This window comes from Rhamphochromis longiceps, linkage group LG11 (assembly GCF_057381845.1).
Source record: "Rhamphochromis longiceps isolate RC_006_pf linkage group LG11, R_longiceps_female_GT1.1, whole genome shotgun sequence".
Classification (NCBI taxonomy): domain Eukaryota; kingdom Metazoa; phylum Chordata; class Actinopteri; order Cichliformes; family Cichlidae; genus Rhamphochromis; species Rhamphochromis longiceps.
In genome coordinates this window covers 31959976-31977086 of record NC_140567.1, presented here as the reverse complement: position 1 = coordinate 31977086, position 17111 = coordinate 31959976, and the positions used below count along the sequence as shown (strand labels likewise).

Genomic DNA, 17111 nt, shown 5'->3' with positions numbered 1-17111 from the left:
CCTGATGAGAGAGTGTATTGTTTTACTTAGAACCTTTGGGTATTATACAGAACAGTTTCTCTTTTGTAATCTACAGCCAGTGCCGCTGTAGATCCAGTCTGTCAGCTATTGTCGGATGACTTAACGTCCGGAAGCAAAGACCAATATTTTTGTGCTTTCAGTGAAGCCAGAAGAGATAAGATTTCCTGTTCTGTCATCTACTCGTTGTTTAGGAATGTAGATGTATTAAAAAGTTAAGTGGCTGTAAGGCAATAGTTGTTACAGTTAGTACACTTTGTTCTTCAAAAGAAATATCTACCTGCATGCAACCAGAGCCTGCTAAAGTGTAAAGGGTTACTTGAGCTAAACAATGAACACCAAACCACTTCCAGTGGTAAAGTTGGTGTTTGTCAGTTGCAGATTGATTATACATATTCATATGCTGATATCTGTTTATAGATATTATCATGTGTTTTAAAGGTAACTACAGTGTTGTCTTTCAGTGTCTTAGTTTCCAGTGACATACCCTAACTTTAGTTTATTTGCCTTAATGTCTTTACATTCAAATCTCCTCCAGAATTACTTTGACCAGTGATGGCGGCCCTAAGGAGATAAAGAAGAGTTCCTTACATTTAGGATATAGTGGATACAGCGTATTGTCCTTAAAATAAACCAGTTGTAATTGCTTGAGTTTGTTCTTTTTGCCCTTTCTTCTTCTTCCCTGTCAGACATGTGCAATCGCATGTGAGCCAATAAGGCAAAATTCATTTTCTATTAAAACAGAAATGAAGTCATTGTAAAACGTAAAAGAAAGAAAGACAGCGGGAGAAGCATATGGAGAAAGACAGAGACAGAGAGCAAGTTATTTGAAGGGGAAGATGCAGAGCGACAGAGAAAGGGGGAGAGACAATAAAAGAGAGAGAGAGAGAGAGTACTTTTAAGTTCTTTTGCAAGAGCAGCAAGAGCAAACCAGTCCTGCCCCCTAGAGGTATACGCAAAGTGTGTGTGTGTGTGTGTGTGTGTGTGTGTGTGTGTGTGTGTGTGTGTGTGTGTGTGTGTGTGTGTGTGTGTGTGTGCGTGCGTGCGCGCGTGTGTTACTGTGTGTGTTTAGCTGAGGAAGAGAGGGATGTCCTGTGACAGTGACTCAAAGTTTCCTCCCCCAATACATGCACACACACGCATGCACACACTCTCACGCACACATATGTTGTTGTTGTTTACTCCTTAAATGCTTTGAATGGACACACTCACAGAGAAAGAAACTCCTAAACACAAAAAAAACACACTTATATTCACACATAATCATAATCACTGCAAAAAACAAAACAGGCAGGGGGACAAAAGGCTGTGTTTTCAGTGTTGTGTGTATGTCGGCGTCTCTGTGTGTGTATAGCTTATGGCCTCAGGTGAAAGCACATGCTGCTTCCTTCCAAAGAAAAGTTGGTGTGTGTGTTAGCAAGGAGAGAATGAGGGGGGTGGAGCCAAGAGGAGGAGCTATAGACTTCTGTCTCGCACATACACTCACTTCAGAGTACACACACTCGCATTAGTGTGGATATCAGCACCCGGAGCTGGAAGGACAGAAGGAGCGGAGAACTACTGCACCTGTCCCACACACACACGCTATCTTCACAGACATACAGGGAGAAAGGATCTGACCGGACGTCCCTATGTGTGGATGGGACCAGAGTTATACAGTAAGTGTGGAGCATTCGTTCGTATGCTCAATTTTTTTTTTACATTTTTACTAAAAGATACAGAAGAACAAAGATTGATTTTTTGCTTTTGTATTTTTTTTTCTTCTTTTAGTTTTAGAGAAACTAAATAAAAATTTCAGAATTTAGAGTAGAAATAAAACTTTAAGAGTTTTTTTTTGTGTGTGCTTTTTAATCCAGTTTAATATACTTTTAAGCTTATTTTAATCTCATTTTCAGCCTTGTTTTCTGAACATTAGGACGATTTTTAATTAGAAATTTGAGGTTGCAGCCAACGTGACTTCATTTTTCTAATAAGATTTTTCTTAAAATAGTTAGCTGCTGTTGCAGATGCTTTTACTAGTTTGAAAAACTGAGGTATTACAATGTTTGTTTAGCAGCTCAGTTATTTTCACATATTTGACGTATTTTCTACATATTTTTACAAATCAATCATTGTTTGTTCATGGAAACATGTGATTTTTGTTATAACAGTAGTGTTTTTTCCCCCACATGAATTTCAGAAAAAAACAGTCTTGGCATGATTCCTCATGTCTGTTTTTTCAGGTTTTTAGAATTTAATGTTGTTATTTAATGTCATTTTAATGTGAAATCTGGCTGCCTGTATGCAGATTCGCCTTTTACATATTTTTCAGTTGCTCTACATGTGCAAACAGTGAATTGTTTCTTGGTTCTTGGTTTCACTATTAGTTTTCAATGTTGCAGCTGTTATGCAAAGTAAATTCAAGAGAGATCAAATATTGTATTTTCATAACTGATCACTTTCAAGTGATCTTCATTTTAATAACAAATTGGGCAGAACCTGTTGTTCGCTTGGCGTATCCTTTGTAGTAAAAAAAAAAAATCCAGCCGCTGATTGGGAAAAATCTTTCTCACTGGAGTTTTTATTGTTTTGCTAGTCAAAAATTAGATTTTGTGGTTTTAAGATACTTAAATGTATTTTGGGTGATTTGCTTTGTTACAGCCTGGCAAGTCAGACTGTTACAGTCAACATACTTTAAGATTCTGGGTTTAGAAACTACTTTTTGATTGCAATTCTGGAACAGGAAAGTCAGTTGCATTGGTTGCAAGTGCTCAAAAGTGTTGTCTTCTATAAAAGTGTTAAAATTTGAAAATATAAGTCTACATTTTCAGTAACTAAGGGTGTTTATAGAGTTTATTTTCATGTGTAACTTTAGTATCTGTGTGCTGACTGTTTAAGCACAAAGTTGTTGAATGTGAGGGAAATATTCTTTTTTGTGGCTTCAGAAGCATTTGCAGACCTGAGTGTGCTCACTGAAGATCTGCTGCTTTCTGCTGCTCTGCGTGGGACAAGCAGCATGTTTGTCCCTTTGTGGATATCTGCCTGTCCCTGTATGTGTGTGTGGGATTGTCTTGGGTGGGATCACGTTTGAAGTTTTGTTTGCGCTGCTGTGGCCCCCCAAATGGAAAAGTTTTGACGCTCCCTTCCTCATCACTCCCCCGTCCATTACTAACATACATACACACACACAAGCTGGGAGTCGGGATGATTTGCCGGTTCCGCTGCAGTGCCACTCTGCTTCCAATTTTAGCTTCATTCAGACACAGACAGCATTTCCTTCCTCTGTCTTCAACCCCAGGGAGAGACACGGAGGAGGGGGAATTAAGAGGGAGGAAATACGGAAGATGTTAGCGTCACATAATCTGAGTAGATTCATCACATTATCCAGCAAAGTCCAAATTTCTTACATGTGTAAGCTAGTTAAGCTCCAAGTTGCAATGTCGTTGTCTTTCTGAGTAAAAGCATGGGAGAAAACGACCGCAAACAAAACAGGAAAACTTTCTTTGCTTCAGGAAAAGAAAGAAAGTTAGAGACAAAGAGGTCACTTGGAAAGTTTGCTCAGACCGTTAATTACTTTTTGTTATATTGTTCTTTTAAACATCGGGTCGATTTTTTGAGGCTCAAGCATAGAACTTCGTTTACGCTTGATCTTTTGTAAAGGGGAAAATCTCATCGACAGCGCAGCTTGTAAAAACTACACACAGTTCTTCATATGGTTTGGGATTTTCATAATCATATTTCGTCACTATGTGTGAGAACACAAGCTCAGTTCCTCATCAGTTGCTTTTCGTTACCGCGCTTGATCGTTGTCTCCTGAGGTATCCTACGCTCCTATATCAGCCTGAGTCATGTTCAGTTTCACCTTGAAGACATCACTCAATTCTGATAACAAAAAAGCTTTGTAATACAAACACCAGTAAGACCAGAAGGGCCATTTCAGGTGATTAAAATGATTGGGACTGTAGTCAAAGGAATGAATTATTACAATGCTGGATTAGGAGTTTTATTTGGAAAATGGTATGCATTTAGATTATTAGATCATTATTATTATTAAAATGAGCTGGTCTTTACTAGAGTCATGACAAAATGAAGACTGGAATTTTGTCATTTCTTTCCCCTAATTGTTTCCCAAATTAGTTAACATTTAGTCTAAATAGTTGACAAGACAAGCAGCTTCCTGTCTTTCCCTTAGTGTGCATGTTCATTTACGCGTGTGTGTAAGTGTGTCTATATGTGTGTATGTCTGTGTGTGTGTGTGACTGTAGCATTAGTCAGACCCCCTCCTTTCTCACTGAATCACCACACATAATAATCACATCTCTTCCTCTCCTCTTTGTCTTTCCTGATCTCTTCTTTCGGAGTTTATCTTACATCATTCCAATCCTTTTCTTTCTTTCCTCTTATCATTTCCTCCCATATCTCCTTCTCTTGTGGTAGTTTTTCCCACCACTCCCAGTTTCTACTTTCTCTTTTTTTCTCTTCTTTAACTTTTTCTTTTTCTTATTTGCCTCTTGCTGTCCCTTCTTCCTTTCTGTTGCTTTTTTACTGTCTGTCTCGATTGATCTAGTTTCCTTTTCCTTTCTTCCATCTACTCGGCTTTCTTTCTCTTACTTCTTTCTTTTTTTGTTCTATTTTTGCAATGTCTTTCTTAATTTCAACTATTTTTCACTTGCTGAGCTTCCATTAGTGGAAATATTTAGATAAAAGTGATCAGAAGTAACCTTTTTCGCTCCTGCCTTTCCTGTCCAGGCGACCTCTCATAGCTCGGCCATGTTGACCAGTGAGGGGGCGCACACCATGGAGCAGGACGACGCACGCCACGGAGCCAAGATGGCTTCCTCTGCCACCAGCACAGGCTCAGGTGGAGCGGGCACGATGACAGATAACGACGTCGACATGGAGGAAGCAGACATGACACAGTGGACAGAGGCAGAGTTTGAAGAGAAGTGCACGTATATTGTCAAAGACACGGCATGTGAGGCGGGCCCAGACGGTGATGCCATGATGATGTCGACGACCAGAGCCGAGGCTTCGCTGCCCCGTAACTTGGCCTTCAAACACCTGGCTGGCAGCAAGGAGGTCAGACTCTCTCTCAAACTCACAAACGCACACACACGGGCACATGCTGGCAGACAGACAAACTTTCTCTCCAGCCAGAATATTTCATACACATTGAGGCAGAGAAAGGCATCTGTACATACACACAACTGTGAGTCAGACATGGGTCATGTAATAAAAAAGGGGTCAGGTCTCGTAAAACTTCACACACACACACACACACACACACACACACACACACACACACACACACACACACACACACACACACACACACACACACAGAGGCATTTATGTGTGCGTGGGTGTGTGAAACATCAGAAACAGATTTGACTTACAGTGCTGTTTTATCAGCTTGTATCTATCCATGAAAAGGATTGTGTCATCTGAGAAAAATTATGGCGCCTTGATCGCAATTGTTTCAAGTCATAAAACTACTTGAAATACCGAACCATGCAGGCAGGGGGCACCATCAAGCCTCTCATCCAACACAGTGCATCAGACTGTTTCCATCTGCTCGTCTTAAAACTGCTGAATGAGAAAGTGTCAGAGTGTGATTTGAGCTTTGATCACTCAAATGCTTCATATGAAGCATTTGACGATTTCCTGTACTGTAAATATTTCTTTACTAACCAATCGCCCACTACATGATTATAGATAAGCTTAAAGTAATAGACTTTTTTTCACTGATCTAACTGGGGGTGGCAAAGTCAAAATGTCAACAGGCAATGGATGAAACTTGATAACAGGGAGAGTGAACAGAACCACCATGACTCTTAGAGTGATAAGAGTGGTTTGCAGCAGCAAAGGGTTAAAAAGCATTTAATAATGTTCCAGAAAACAATCAGATATCCAAGTGACTAAGAGCAAAAATAAGCAATTTAAAAAAAAGCTTGTTTCCACTTTAGAGATTGTCACAGATAGGATATTTTAAAGTAGAAAAGCCACAGCACTTCTATGCTGTGTTTCAAGGTATTTTAAAGATGCATGACTGTCGCTCAGAAAATGTCAGTTTTGGCACTTGGGAGGTTCCCAGTAAAGCTGCGTGATGTCATTGATTTTTTTCACCAGGCGATTAGCAGTGGGAAGCTGAAGAGAACTTTACAAGCTGATATTCTATCAGATAATATTTAAGAGAGGGAAAAAAGGTAAGGCTGAGGATGGCAGCTTCTAGAAAGAAAGCTACATTATGTTCAAAGTGAGAGAGAGAGCTTTGTAAAAGCCTGTTAATAAGTTGGGTTTTTTTTAATCACATGCTAACACATTTTCATGTCTGGTCCTATTGAGAGAAAAAGGGAAAAATGGGGATTTCCCATGTCATCAGGGAACGAGGGGGTTTGGGAAAGACTTCTGTTTGTGTGGGTTAAGCATGAAGAAAATGTGTGTGAGTGCATTTCTCTACCATCCATGGCTGGAGCCAAACGTCTAGTCACCACATAATCCCTTGCTTTTCTTCTTCTTCCTTTTCTTCTTCTCACCTCTTGCTCTTTGATTGAATCAGATGACAGAGTGAGAAAAAAGGAGAAACATGGTTGTTGTTTTTTTTTTACCCAAGTATCTGAATGTTTCCTCTTGAAGCATGTGAAGTGGCGGTGGTTTTGGTTTGATGTGGCAAGCAGTAGAGGTGTAAGGAGAGAGACAGAGGGAGAGACTCGAAGAAAGAGATTTTAGTTTTGTCTTCAGCCATTTGCAGTCACACACCAACACAGACGCTCCAGATGAACTCAAGTGTGGAGCTGGTTCATTAATCATTGTCTCTGTTGACAGCTGGTTGACGCTGTGTGTCTGAGTCTGTATTTGAAATAAGACTTAATGAGACTTAATGATATGTACTACAGATGGCTGTGCAGATATTATGAAAACACATATTCCACACACCTGAACGTCCTCTTCAAACATTTCAGACTTCATCATCATCACCCAATCCACTTCAAACATCCTGTTTGGCCTTGACGTGTTTTTTCCTAACCTGTCTATATGTGCGTGTCATCGTGCAGGTGGCTGGCGTGTGCAGCAGGGAGTACATCCCCAAAGGAACTCGCTTCGGTCCCCTGGTGGGCGAGATCTACACGGCTGACAGCGTCCCCAAAGACGCCAACCGCAAATACTTTTGGAGGGTGAGCACAAACATCAAAGATACACACAACAGCAGAAACACATACTTCCTCAGAAGCCGGAGAGACCCCTTCCTGTGACGTCACGCACATCTAAAGTCAGTCACCGAACAGGAAATTGGGTTTGCTGTTTTCTGTGTGTGTGTGTGAGTGTGTGTGTGAGTCTGTTCAAGGAACGGAGATGAGGATGTGATGTCAGCGTATACAAATAGCATGTCACGCTGCCGTTCCTGTAAGTCCACACACACTGACACACACTGTTCGCCAGAAGACGCTCCATCACTACCAGTAACTGACAATGCGACTGCACATACTCAAAAACCATCTACCTGACCACCGCCTACACAGTGTGTGGTGTGTGTGTGTGTGTGCGTGCATGTCTGTGTGTGTGTGTGTGTGTGTGTGTGTCTGTGTGTGTAGTATGTGAACCTAACCACAGTTCCATTCATGCTCATATCTCACTTTCTCACACACACACACACACACGCCAAGCCAAGAAAAAAACGAGTTATTAAGACAGAGAACGAGAGAGACAGAGAGAGAAAGGGGGAGGAGAGGCAGAAAATGAGTTGGTCTTTCCTTTCCCTTTTCAATATAAAAGAGGATCTCCTCCTCCTCACCACTCTCTGTCTGTCTCTGTCTGTTCTTCTGGCTCAAAGAGATGAAAGTGAAGAGAGGGAGATGGTAAGGAATGAAACCATTAAGAAAGAGACGAGAAAAGATTTAAGATGTATGTATGTGATGCAGTTTATAACCAGTGGTGTCTGCTTGGTGGCAGCTACTTCTTTGCTACATGATAAGTAAATTATTTTGCTTTATTACTTCAATCAAGTATTCTGACAAACATGCAGCTGTTTTTACTTGTTTAGTTGTTTTCTGACTGATTTTTTTTAATCAATGAATTGCTTCTTTACCAGCATTTTAGCCAGTTGTTTAACTTCTTCTCCTAATTTTGCTAGTTCACTATTTTAATTAAGCGGTAATGTTACTTATTTAGATATTTGCTTTGTTAGCTACTTAAATTAACCTGTTTATTCATCAAATTGCTAGCATTGTAATTAAGATGTAATAAGTGAAGGAGGGGGTGAAATAAGAGTGAAATAAGTTTTTTGCATGTTACTGCTTTGTTTCTTCTCATAAGACCTGAATAAGCATAAAAAAGGAACAAAGGACAAGGGATTTATATTATTCTCCCTTTTTTCTGTTAAATTAACTTCAGTGTAATCTTACATTCAGGTAAATTAACTCACTATTATTTTTTTCTTCCTCTCTCTTTTCAGATTTATGTGGACGGAGAATTTCATCACTTTGTCGATGGCCTGGATGAGACTCGCTCCAACTGGATGCGGTATGTGAACCCGGCCCACTCGGCAGCAGAGCAGAACCTGGCGGCGTGTCAGAATGGCATGGAGATTTACTTCTATACTGTGAAGCCTGTCCCAGCTGGTGCCGAGCTGCTTGTCTGGTACTGCCACGACTTTGCCCGACGCCTGCACTACCCACCGTCTGGGGAGCTGATGATGCAGAAACTTAGTAAGTTCCCGTGATTTGACATTTTTTGAAACCACAAAGTTGATGAGTAGAAGTAGTGACATTCACTGGAACATTAATCATTAATTTTTCTTTCTGAAGTTAAACATAATTTGTTATCTGACATCTCGTGTGGTTAAAACTTACTACAGCATTCACTTGCTGTGAAAGAGCAGCATGCATTATTACTCGCCTGATGCACTGACCACCGCACATAAAAAACATGAAATCAATAGTCAGTGTAGGTGTGTTTGTCTTGACTGTGTCCTGTCGCCGCTCTTAAACCCTAGCAGTGTTTTTGAATATAGCTGTGTCTCCTTCCTCTCTCAACATTAGCCTGTCATTATCTCTCTCTCACACACACACACACACACACACACACACACACACACACACACGCACTCAAAAGTACAAGACCAACAACCTTTCATCTCTGTCAGTATCAGCGTTGTATTTTTGCTTGTGTGTGTGTGCTAGTGACAGTGTAATTACACAGACAGGGGATACGGCCCCTAATGCCACAGTCTTACACGCTTAAAGACCCGCTTTTAACATAAAAGCTCGCACACACGTGCACGCACAAAACCTTGCTCAACCTCTGCAGAAGAGTCGGAGAGTGTGTTTGCTTGACTGCGTGTTTTCGGTGACCTTTTGACGGGAAAAACTTGCTCTCATAAGAGTATATGCAAAATGCACATTAACAAGTATTAAAAAGAGTTCTCAAATATTTGTGCTTTATTTCATACTAATGGTATTTAACTAATCAGTCTAACCAATAAAAAAGCTTAATCTCAACCTTTAAACACGGCCGACTAACTACGCTCATTCACTGTAGTTGAGCTGATCAAAGGGAGACCGAGCTAAGAGGAAAACAAAGGCAGAGAGTGGGAGCTGAGTGGTTTCCAGGTGTGACAGCAGGCTAATAGTAGTGTTAAGCTGGCAGAGGAACTAGCACACCCAGCCAGAGTGACTCCACTGCCCAGGGAAAAATGCGCATGACCTGGGGCACAGAGGCAGGAGGTACCCACGATCCCTTTGCCTGCCTCCCCTCCCCGCAACTCAGCGTGTATACAGTAGAAGTGTTGCCTTTAATTAGGTTCCCCTGTCAGTTAAGCCCCACAGGCTTTGTTGACCTACCAGTGACTTGAATACCGATTCTTACCTGCAGCAGAAACAGTTGTTTCATTTGACTCCATTTTTGTCCTGGAGCTACCACACAAGTTTCTAGCCCTTTTTCATTTATTTTTTTTTTACTTCTACTGATCTTTCATTCCTAAAATGAGTAAAACATTTGACTGTTGGTGTTGCCCACTACAGTTAAGCTTTACAAACGTTGTCAGAAATAATGTCATTGGCTGAGTAAAACGAAGAAGAAAAACCACAATCTTTCTGACTAAGTAACGTTAAACTGAAACTCAGTTAAAAGGGCAAAAGGTAAAAGAAGAGGAAGCTGCTTTGCTGAATTTTAATAGTCATGCTGCGCACCGAATGTGATACCATTAAGTCATCGAAGTTTATTAGTGATTTTAGTCTATTTAACGTTGCTTTACCGGCATCGACTGTTGTAAAATATTGTTATTTTTCACCGATTTGTTGCTTGAGGAAGTGGACTCATTTTGTTCGCTACTAATGCAAGTAGATGCGCCCGAAATGAACCGCTTAAATACTAAATAAGTTCCACGTTTTGGTAGGGTAGCTAGCTAATGCAAATCTAGGCACTAGATAACCATTATAAACTAACTCTTTGCAATAATTTGGTAGCCTACCCACTAGATTATTTTGGGGCTTTCAAACCATTTCATTTTTAGAGAAATTAGTCTACACTGCAAAAACTAAAATCTCTGATACCGCCCACTAGATTCTCATCAAAGTTTTGCGTTTTGCTCGTTGTAAAATGTTACATGTGTCCTTAAGGAGGCACTAGAGCTTCTGTTCCGAACCGAGCGACAACCTGTATTATATTCCCGAGGAGCGCAACGATGACAGTTGTTTGTATCATATTTTTCTTTCTGGTTTTAGCTCTTTCTAGCGCAGTCATAGCAAAACCAGACATATGTATGTGTTTAAGTGTGTGAGCAAAATGAGTGAGCATGCACCACAGTTTTACTCCCTCACTTTCTCCTTTTTCTCTTTTTGTCGCCGTCATATGCGCTCTTGAAGTGTTAGCGCTGGAGAGCACCTGTCATCCATGTGTGTGTGTGTGTGTGTGTGTGTGTGTGTGTGTGTGTGTGTGTGTGTGTGTGTGTGTGTGTGTGTGTGTGTGTGTTTGTGTGTACATGCGTTGTGTTCAAAGACACTCTCTCTTCCCACACACACGCACACAGTCAGGAGCGTGACATGCCACCATATTTATAGCCACCCTTTTCACCTCAAACACATGCACACAAGCTTGCTGCTCATGTGTGTGCGAGCGTGTCAGCCAATCACGCTGATATATTTGCCACTTAAAAAGACTAGAAAGAAGGTGGAGGAGGGAATGAGAGAGGTAGAGTTGCACCTCCTACCCCCCTCTGTTGACTACTTGAACTTCCTGGCAGAAGGGCCGTGTTGACAGATTGATATCTCCAAGATGGCTGCCCTGTTTGTTTTTCAGAAGAGGGATGGAGGGAGGAGGTAGAGAAGGAGGAGTAAGACTAACTGATAACCTCAGTGTTTACACACTGTCGCTATACTGCTGACAAAAGGGTCACTGACTATGTGTGCAACTGTGAGTGAAGGGCTGAATCAGGAGGAGTTAAGCAAATTTCACCAGTACTGGCACTTAAGATTAACTTTGACATGCTCCGTCTCTCTCAAACACACACACTTGCAATATCACACACGCATGTCCCTCTGGGCGACCTCGTAGTAAAAACTTGACTGCCCACTAAATGAGCTTATAGGTAATACACAACGGCATTTTAAGAGCCCATCTGTGGCAATTTAACAGCCGAGATGTGCTGCGAACTGACATCCCGGGGCTTTTAGAGTGTATGTGAGTGAGCTCGCCTCCTAATCTACTCTTTCATCATACTGAGAAGACAGTAGGTGCGAGTGAGTGAGGAGGAAGCGCTTTAATTTAACCTTTGACCCGGAAACAATAGCAAGTGGCCAGGAAAATGAGGAGAGCAGGAGCTTGATCAAACGTGTGTGTGTGCTGTCCAAAAGTGGAAGAGTCAACAAATCAGACAGAGGCCTTTGTCTGGAGGCGCCTCTGTGTGTGTGTACCTTGTCACATGGTGTAGGTGTGTGTATGTGTGTTTATGGAGGGCAGGTGGAGGCCAAGTTTTTTCTTAGTATATCTTTAGCAGGAAACCTTCCATCAGCCCTCTCTGTCGGTCTGCCACCATTTGATTTTATCTTGATTTTATAGACACACACACACACACAGAATGCCTAAAGGGAGCTGTCACACCTCACTTCCCGTCTTTTGGCCCCACACTCGTTCGTCAAATCTGTCACGCTAATTGCCCCACTGAGTTACTAATGGTGTTTCTTAACACAGAGTTGCACACATCTCTACTACAGAGATTTTTATGTTCTTATAAAGAAGTTGTGATTTAAATGCCAAATGTTTTTAAAATCATTTTTTTGATTTGACAAACCCCTCCCTGACCATTTTTTTCTCTGTCTGTCCCTTCAGAGCAGTCTATTTTGGAGGTAAAGCAGCAGCAGGTGAGCAATGAGGAGCATGTGCAAGAAACATCCAGCCCGTCCCCTGTCGCAGTGACCCCCACCCCACCAAAGAAAGAACACAGTGTTCTTTCTATTCTGCGTGGCACCTCATCTTCGTCGTCCACAAAGAGGGAGCCCAACAGGCCGCTTCCCACACGTCCACGCTGTGCCGACAGCCCCGATCGTCTCCTGTACCCTCGTGCCCTCTACCCACCTCTCAGGGCCCACCCTCAAATATCTGAGGACTTCCTCAATCACAAAGCTGCCCGCCTTGCTTACCCCTCAACTCACTCGCCTGGCAACCAATCCTCAGCCACACCTAGCCCATCAGCAAGGAGCAGCCCAGAGAGCAGCCCTCACGGAAGCCCCTCTGGTGCAGCACCATCGCCTGCTTCCTTCTATCCCACCGGACTGGGAACCTATCCTGGTTATTCCCCACCGTCTGCCCCCCTCTCCTCTCCCTTCTACCCTCCAGGGGCCCCTTACTCACGTTATCTTATGCCCCATCACTATCCTCTCCCTGGTGGTGGCATCCCAACTGTAGGAGGAATCTTTCCCAGGATGTATCCCCTCTACAGCAACCTCCTGCCCCATCATGTGCCCCTCCTGCCTTCTGAAACACAGAGGCGCTTCCTAATACCTGACCCTGTGCACCCCTCCTCCATTTCTGGCCACAGAGACTTCCTCCTTCCAGGGCCCACAAGTGCCTTCTCAGCTGCTACTTCTCTGAGAGACACAACAGGTCCTCACAGCACTTATCCCAGGCACCCTCACTCTCATGGTTCAGCCCACGCTCCCTCCAGCGGCTCCCCGACTGCAGGCACAGCACCTCCCAGTGAGCAGGTGCCCACTAAGCCTACCTCAGCCCTGCTGGGCAACACCAGCGAGCGTTGTCACGATGACGAGGCAATTAACCTGACCAAGGTGAAGCGTGGTGCAGGCTCAGCAGGCTACAAGGCACTGCCTTACCCTCTGAAGAAGCAGAATGGCAAAATCAAATATGAGTGCAACGTGTGCAGCAAGACCTTCGGACAGCTGTCAAACCTGAAGGTAGGTTTTGGCTGTCATGTGTTTTTAGCTTATTATTAGTCCTGCATGCTTTTTGAATCACAATGTTATCTTTAGCATGTAGAGACGGGGTTTTTTTCTCTTCTTGTCACGCAGGTTCATCTTCGCGTCCACAGTGGGGAGAGACCTTTCAAATGTCAAACCTGTAGCAAAGGCTTCACTCAGCTGGCTCACCTGCAAAAACACTACCTGGTCCACACTGGGGAGAAGCCACATGAATGTCAGGTGAGAAAATATCACATTTATTGCTTTACCAGAGTGCTAATGAGCATAGATGACTGTTAACTGGTGGGTTTCTACAGGGTTCTGACAGGGTTTCTTTTTTTGCTTCTCATCATTCAGGTTTGTCACAAGCGCTTCAGCAGCACCAGCAACCTGAAAACTCACCTGCGCCTTCACTCAGGGGAGAAGCCCTACCACTGCAAACTCTGTCCTGCTAAGTTCACCCAGTTTGTCCACCTTAAGCTGCACAAGCGCCTGCACTCCCGCGAGCGTCCACACAAATGCCCCCACTGCCATCGCCACTACATCCACCTGTGTAGCCTGCGACTTCACCTGAAGGGCTATTGTTTGGCTGCAAGCTCCAGCTCTGGAAGCCCAGCCATTTCAAGCCAGATTGCCTTGGAGGAAGTGCACCGCGCCAATGAGGAGATTGAGCGCTTTGACGTCAGTGAACACGCTGAGCGACTGGAGCAGTTGCAGGGAGGGGTGGAGATGGAAGCCATGTTGGAGAAGCAGGTTTTGGGGATGCTATGGAGGGAGAGTGACATTAAGTCCTCAAACTTCCATCCCCACCACAAGAGTAAAACCACTGAGCTTCGGTCTGCAGGTTATGGTGCGTACGAGTCCCCAAACGAGACGTCGGTCATCAAGATGCGGCACAGCAGTCCCATCCCCCCACTTCCTGCCAACATAACTGTCAAGCAGGAATCAGAGGATCACGCTTAAGTGACCTTTTTGCACCTGAGAGACATAGAGCCAAGACTGCATGGTGGACTGGGTTGCCAGGAGCAACAACTGTAAATATGTCTACCTGGTTGTCATGAGTAGTGACATCATGACCACTCCAGGGTTTAAACCTTTCAGGGACTCACGTACTCAGGGCTGCACTGTCCCATGACTACTTAATGGTTTCAGCATTTATTATACTTAGAGACAATCATGTACACAGGATTTACCTGTAATGTTATTAATATAATGCTTTTATCATTGTTGTTCTTGTATTATTTTATTTTTAATTTCAGATGTCCGTGGGGTTTTTTGATCGTTTTGTTGTTATATACTTAATTTATTTTACTTTTATTTGTTGTCTTCAAAAGCAATATGTGGGATGGTTACATTGATTTTCTATAGTTTTTTTTTTTCCTGTGGCCATTTCTTTGTAGATAGTCACTCTCCCTATGCATATATCTGTCTTGTGACCTCTGACCTATAGAACCAGGGGTATCCATTCTTCAGGGTTTTACCTATTTAAATGTAGAAATCAATAATAGCAGGTTGAAAGGCTTAAGAGAGCTTGCCAAAGCGTGGCAGAGCAATTTGTTAATTTAGAAAGAAGACGTTTAACTCAGCCCTGCTTAATAACTTCTCTACGCCCTTTTCTGATGCCTACTTAATTTAAATGAAACAAGAAAGGGCATTTTTTTGTATATTTTTCACAACGGTTACCTCAGTGTGGATGCGATGAGTGTGTGTCTGTGTGTGTTTGCATTTAAAAGGACAGCTGAAGATGGGAGTTTTGTATTTATTTGCTTTCTTTTGCTACTTGAAGAAGAAGAACCAAATTGAACTGGAGTGCAGCTCTTCATGTGGTCCAAAGAAGAGGCACAGCCTGCTCAACGTGTAGCACATAACAGACTTGGGAGGCTGGTAAGCCACCTCCGTTCCCTCGTCCCTCCTCTTGTTTTGTTTTATCTTCTATTTAACGTTGTCAACACCCAACAGAGGTGTGAACGTCCTCACATTTAGGGATTTACAGTTGACACCAGAAACCAAAGTTCGCTTGGCTTTCATTTTAAATGCGCACCAAAAAAAATGGAAATATCCAAACAAAGGAAGGACTTGAGAAATCAAAATGCTGAAGAAGGGAAGGGATGATGTATTTTGTGTACATGGTGAGGTGTTCACTCTTTAGCTGTGGTCTTTCGTTGTGTTTCATGTTTTTGATTTTATTGTTGTTAATGTTATTTGTTAATACTTTGGTTGAGAAACAATGGCCCATTTCTTCAACCCTGCCCGTCCACTATCTCGTTACCGAACTGGCCTACACCAAAGCACCTCGGCCTTCCTTCATGCACTGGCCCCCTCGTCCTACTTTATATCTTCAGTGCCGATGCTCACACCATTCACACTTTGTACAATATATATGATACTGGTCATCATGGCATTAAGACCCAACTTAATGTTACTACAACGGTGCAACTGTGGTTTTCGTTAGCAGTTACATGCCAACACCCTGATCTCCATAGCTTCCTCCTCTGTTTCATCGTCTTTTTCTCTAACTAATGTTTGACCAAAGCGTGTCTTTCTTCGTTCAGAGCTTTAACTCCAGAGGAGATACCCCTGAAAACTGTCTCTGTTTACATTCTGTTTACATAGTTATTTATGAGCGAATATGTCAAAATGTGTAAATTATGATATAAATCTTCACTGTTGAAATCTAAACGATATGGCTCTGTGTGTTTTATTTTAATTTGGGGGTTGAAAAAAAACAAACATTAACTATACATGAACTGTACAGAAAATCTGATAAAAGGTGAATAGCAATGCTTACCTTTTATAATTATATTACTATCTGAATTTATAGCTGTATGTGCTGTAATTGTAGCATATATTTAATCATCAAAAAACACTTCATATAATCACTACTTGAAAGTACATCACTATATATCTACAAGTTATATTCCTGCCTAAAAGAAGCAGACAAAGCTACTTACAATTGCTTTTATGGGCCAAATTAATGTATAACCTGAAAATTTAAATCTATTTTCAAAGTATAAACTGAAATTTTGATCTAATGTCTCCTGAGCTTCTGGAAATTTGTCAATTTTGTCTATAAGAAATTGAAAATCTATTATAATTCTTGACTGAGTTAAAATAGGTGCAATTGCAAACATCTATTCCTTAATATCTGAATAGATGTATATGACTGGAGACTGCAAAACCCTAGAGCTTTCAAGAGGCTGTAAAAGCCCATCACCAATACTTTATCACTTTATTTGCCTGATGTCTGTGGAGTGAGTGAGACCCAGGCACAGACAGAGGCGAGGAGACTGAACTTGAGTTGCAAACCAAAAACAAGCCTTTATTGTGGCTGATAACATGAATACAACTCAAACGAAGGCAAACGGGAGTGACAGCTAACTGAAAACCTACACTGGGAAAAAATTAAGATAACAGAGACGATACAGAGGAACTATGCTGACTAGATAGAACGAGGTAACACAGACGACGTGACACTGAACACAGGAAGACTGAGGACTTAAATACACACATGAGGTGAGCTCCAATGAAACATAATGACAACACAGTGGAGAGTAACACTGGAAACACTAACATGAGACATGGACCTTCAAAGTAAAACAGGCACAGACTAGACATTGAACTAAACTTAAGGGCAAACTCTTAACCAGAATAACACTGAAACTTGGGATTATAATATTCAAAACAGGACAACTAATGAACCACAAT

General features: G+C 42.2%; 1 protein-coding gene across 1 annotated transcript; it reads left to right on the top strand.

The window, feature by feature from the left end:
• The first annotated feature begins 1504 nt into the window (after positions 1-1504).
• On the top strand, positions 1505-16085 carry prdm1a (PR domain containing 1a, with ZNF domain). Its single transcript, XM_085423672.1, has 7 exons — positions 1505-1676; positions 4747-5076; positions 7053-7172; positions 8450-8702; positions 12322-13403; positions 13518-13646; positions 13764-16085. The coding sequence occupies exons 1-7, from the start codon at positions 1650-1652 to the stop codon at positions 14367-14369; spliced, it is 2547 nt and encodes an 848-aa protein (XP_085279798.1). The 5' UTR covers positions 1505-1649; the 3' UTR covers positions 14370-16085.
• The last annotated feature ends 1026 nt before the right edge of the window (positions 16086-17111 follow it).